This window comes from Macrobrachium rosenbergii, chromosome 27, assembly GCF_040412425.1.
Source record: "Macrobrachium rosenbergii isolate ZJJX-2024 chromosome 27, ASM4041242v1, whole genome shotgun sequence".
Classification (NCBI taxonomy): domain Eukaryota; kingdom Metazoa; phylum Arthropoda; class Malacostraca; order Decapoda; family Palaemonidae; genus Macrobrachium; species Macrobrachium rosenbergii.
The window spans coordinates 24,794,509-24,799,508 of NC_089767.1; the positions used below are offsets into that span (position 1 = coordinate 24,794,509).

Sequence of the window (5,000 nt, forward strand, 5' to 3'; positions counted from 1 at the left end):
TGAGAAGTAATTTATTCAGCGGGTAATCATAGAAACTAATTAGAATTTAAAGATCACTCACTTCGGTTAAAAATGCTATACTGCACCGAACTCATATAACGAGTTTCTTCTAGATTTTCTTCACTCTTTCAAAGGGTAAAGAATGAGAGTTTATCCGATTTAAACGCCCTGGAATCCCTTTTAATCTACTACATGGTAAACTTCACGAAATTACTCCCGAGGATGAGTTAATTTTAATTCTAATTCATGATTGTTTTATTTCGGTCTGTGCTCTTCTTTGTGTCACCTCTCTGCATGCAGGCGGAGATAGCAGTGACATTACCACTAATTATGATCTAAATTATGGGTGATTCAGCCACTGAACTATCCAGAGTCTCCCCAGTCAACTGTGCAATTTTTTTACCAGAGCCAATAAGCGTTCACTCCGCCTTCAGGAAGACTGTCGCTCCATTAGGCAATAAAACCCTACAGTTCTTGGGCAGATGAGTCACTCTCTGCTTGACAACAGAAGGAAACGGTTCTCCCACATCTCCTGCAGTAATTATTTGCATTGGCCAGTGGATTGTTTTTCCCTATTTTGGTGAAAAATGTAAGTAACGGTCACTTGTTTTAGGACAGATATTTTTGTTTTTCTCCGACACTCTCTTTCTTCTTCACTCCTCTTTTGTAGTTTAGTTAAGAGAGAGAGAGACAGAGAGAGATAACTTAATTTTATAAATACAACAGGAACTGTGATACAAGTAGAATCCCCTTTTCTTACTGGTATTCATGAGAAACCGTTTCTTATTCCGACCGAAATTTTCAGCAATGAAATCATCAAAACAATAATAAAATGATTAAATACGGGAAATCTGAATCAGTTCAATTGAAGCACAATTTGTGATATGATAAAAAAAATGAAGCTTCTCAATAATGACGACAGTATTTTTAGAGGGATTTAGTTTTATGTATGGCTGTATCTGTGTTCAAACGTCATTTACATCAATATTTATTATTGCAATTGAGTTTGATATTGAAAATGAAATAGTACTTTAACACGAATAAATATCAGACGCATGTAATCATTTAAGCATCAAACACACAGACTTGAAATATGACGCATTATGTCTGCTTTTGCAATGAGCAGATTATTTTGTACATTATTCGGATGTTTAGCAAAATAAAAAAAACAATGAATTTACTTGGGATTAATAAAAGAAAAAAATTAGGCTAGAGTTCCCATTTTGTCTAAAAAAAGTTCAACTGACAGCACCCTCTACCACGCAGGGTAAAGGCACTGGAGAAAGAAAAACTCACAAGGACCTGCTATGAAGACCGCCTGGCCATAATTCGGATGTGGATGAATGGAATCTCCATTCAGACCATTGCTAAATCTATCGGCAGGAGCAGAGCTACTGTCTATCGATGGATTCAGCGCTGGAAAGAAGAAAGGAATTTGCGAGATAAGTCTCGGGAGATCAATTGCCACCTAAGGTGGAACCACTTCCTCTCTCCTTGGTACTTTCCTCGACCAAGGACCGTCGGTGAATCCGGTGACAGAGAGAAGGAAAGCGCTGCTTTGTCTCGGATGTCTAATATCCACTATGCTGCAGCCCTCTACGAATACTCGAAAAGACAAATGGCTCTTGCCGCTGACGAACAGCTTCTAAGAGTTCCAAAATACGTTTACGGAAGGGAGTTTCCTTTCTTCCATTCTGATAAATTGGCTTATTTGTGAGGTTTATGGTCGGTGTTTCTCCACCGAAGACTAGAAGAAGCATTTCTCGTCTCCTTAGAGGTCCCCATCTCTCTCTCTCTCTCTCTCTCTCTCTCTCTCTCTCTCTCTCTCTGATAATCGTATATCTTGTAAAATTGTTGTGGAAAGTGAAATAATGACTAATTGCAGGTTGCTTCAATAAGCAAAGTGTTCCCGACGTTTTCTTTAATTGTGTCATAAGTAGTGATTCATATTTAAGTTGTGAAAAGTAGCAGAAATATTAATGAAAACATAAATATAAAAAGAATGATCATTGTGAATAATAATAACGATAATACAGCCTTAATGTACGATAAGTAAATTTCATCTCACCACAATTACTGATGGCAGCCATAAGGACTAAAATCATAATTTTTAACTAACAATATTTGTGGACAGGTTAACACCTAAATAAAAAATATTCTAGAGTATTATAGCTCAAAGAAATTCTTGGAAAGCTGTAATGACAGCTTTGAGACCCCGAGCGTCTAAGTTATAAACGCTTACCCCAAATTTCACATGATTAACCCAATAATAGGAGTAGTTTTCTTTGAAGTTACTGTCATAATATAATAGAAAACAAACGGCTTGATATGCAAGGCATAACGAATAACATATCTCACTGTTCTCTACGTAAATAAATATTTCTGTACCAAATGATGATCTAAAAAATATGTATATGCTTGCACGACTTTTGTATGACAATAAATAAATGTGAATCGACACATAAATATATGTATATACCTATATACAAGTTAAAAAAAAAACTACTTTTAATTTCCTTTTCTGGTTTTTATGTTTTTTTTCAATTTTCAACATGACAGTAAAGATATTAGTTTTTCATTTGATCATTACAAAATTTTTATGATATTTTCATTATGCAAATGAGTAATTACTTCCTACCTACCATAGTTTTAGAGTAACGAATTAAGTCAGTTATTGTTCTTTTTCGTTGTCTTTCGAACCTTTCATCATTACTCATAATTCATATCTCAGAGATGAGTGGTATTGATAACTCAGTGAAACTTCCGAATTACCGAAGTTAAAAATAGCAAGCGGAACTTTTTTGCCGCTGTCAGTTTTTCTAAGATGTAACATGGTAAGAGAATGGAAAAATATTTTAATCTTACGCAAATTGCATGACCTGGGTGGCCGATTTTTGGGTACTCTTAATTATGTAAACAAAAAAGCGGTGGAATATCATGTGAAAATCATAAGCCATCTCCTTTATCACTGACTATATACAGTATATTTGTAAGATTTTGAATATTCTACGCAAGCTTATTGAACTAACACACGTGTATGAATATAAACACCAACTGCGAACATAAATACACAAACACATTTATGTGAGTTATATATATATATATATATATATATATATATATATATATATATATATATATATATATATATATATATATATATATACTCACATAAGTGTGTGAGTGTATTTATGTTTGTGCAGTTGGTGTTTATATTCAAACATACATACATACATACATACATACATACATACATATATATATATATATATATATATATATATATATATATATATATATATATATATATGTGTGTGTGTGTGTGTGTGTGTGTGTGTGTAATGTGTGTGTGTACATATGTATATATATATATATATATATATATATATATATATATATATATATATATATAGATAGATACATGTTTGTGTGAGTGTATGTGATATCAAAGGGCTGAGTTTCAATCCTGGTCAGGGTAGATCCACTTGTTGTAATGTAAGCCCTTTTGGTCGCAAGTTATGCCAAGAGGAAAGTAAGTTAACATGTTCATCTGAAACCCCCCTTTCTTTTTAGTGAGGAAGGGAATGCAGAAATTCTGGCTAAGAAATATTTATATATGGGCTTTTTGGATCTTTTCGCTCCATCTTCCCGCAGTACACAGCCTCAGATCCAATCACCCAGGTATGTTGTTTACTCTCGTAAATAACACAACAAATAGAATATATTTCCATCCTCATATTTTAGAAATCAAGGTTGACTCTGAAAGTGAAAAGTACAAGTTTCTATTTTTGTGGCGGCAAGTTGGTGAAAAATATAATTTTAGGTATTGAAAGATAGGAAATGATTCATGATTTAGAACTATTTTATCGGTTATATATATATATATATATATATATATATATATATATATATATATATATATATATATATATATATATATATATATATATATATATATATATATATATATATATATATATATATGTGTGTGTGTATATATATAATATATATATATATATATATATATATATATATATATATATATATATATATATATATATATATATATATATATATATATATATATATATATATAACATAATAGAATTTCATACTGATGTAAAAACAAACAGATACCCTGTGAACAAAGCAGTGGCTTCAAAAGACATATTCAAATTCTAAAATCCAGTAAATGGCCACAAGGGCATCCTAAAATAATATAACAATGATTTTCAATTGCCCTTATGTTCATATTCAAGGAAATCTTATATCACTTCAATTAGGGAAGGAATTGACGGTGCGAGACCCACTGACTGATTTGCTGCAAGCTTCCTTAGCTCCAACGTGCACTACTGTTTTCATTACAGATGGTGGTAAAATCTCTACAAATATTTTTCAGGTAATCAGTGATAAGCATTACAGTATTACAACTGATTTTGTGTCTTTTATAGATTTCATTCTTTCACGTTCCCTCAGAGTTTTCATGACCTAAGGCAAACATTTAGTGGAAAGTTTATCCCAACATGAGAGTAAAGAATATTTGCAGCAAGGAATTTAAATAATGAACTATTTCACACCGTAAAGGAGATTAGGCAATGTACTCCTGTGCCTGCTATGCTTGTGCTAGTTCTGGTAAGCCTTTGTGGAATTCGCGAACAAGAGAATCAAGCGTAATACTAATTTTTTCTGATAGCGGCATCTACTTAATTCGAAAGAGATTTCTGTTAACGCTATTCGCTGAATACGCTTTATTGGACCAACCAATTCTGTGTTCGTTTTCTTTATCGAAAGTAGTTCTGGATCTTTCCTAGATAGTGACAACAAAGTTTCGGGGGTCGTTATCTAAGACTAATATTTCTTGGAGGTCATTATCTTTATGATATTTACAGTCTTTCGTTCATGTTTTTACGGCCATCTCCAACGGGCTTGTAATAAACACGCCGCAAAGGTGGATACATACCGGGTTAAAACCCTTGGGGGTCACTATCTAAGATAGATCC

At 32.7% G+C, this 5,000-nt stretch overlaps 2 protein-coding genes across 2 annotated transcripts in view; one reads left to right on the plus strand and one right to left on the minus strand.

The window, feature by feature from the left end:
• The window catches only part of LOC136853306 (uncharacterized), a 16,247-nt gene extending 14,157 nt beyond the window's left edge, over window positions 1-2,090 (minus strand). Inside the window, exons 1-2 of the mRNA XM_067128669.1 lie at window positions 2,069-2,090; window positions 1,297-1,416 (exon numbers count right to left, since the gene is read on the minus strand). Coding sequence (XP_066984770.1) covers window positions 1,297-1,416; window positions 2,069-2,090 — 142 coding nt within the window. The remainder of the gene's footprint in view (window positions 1-1,296; window positions 1,417-2,068) is intronic.
• Window positions 2,091-4,225: 2,135 nt separating this feature from the next.
• Window positions 4,226-5,000, plus strand: part of LOC136853307 (glutamate receptor ionotropic, kainate glr-3-like) — a 9,031-nt gene continuing 8,256 nt past the window's right edge. Inside the window, exon 1 of the mRNA XM_067128670.1 lies at window positions 4,226-4,399. Coding sequence (XP_066984771.1) covers window positions 4,226-4,399 — 174 coding nt within the window. The remainder of the gene's footprint in view (window positions 4,400-5,000) is intronic.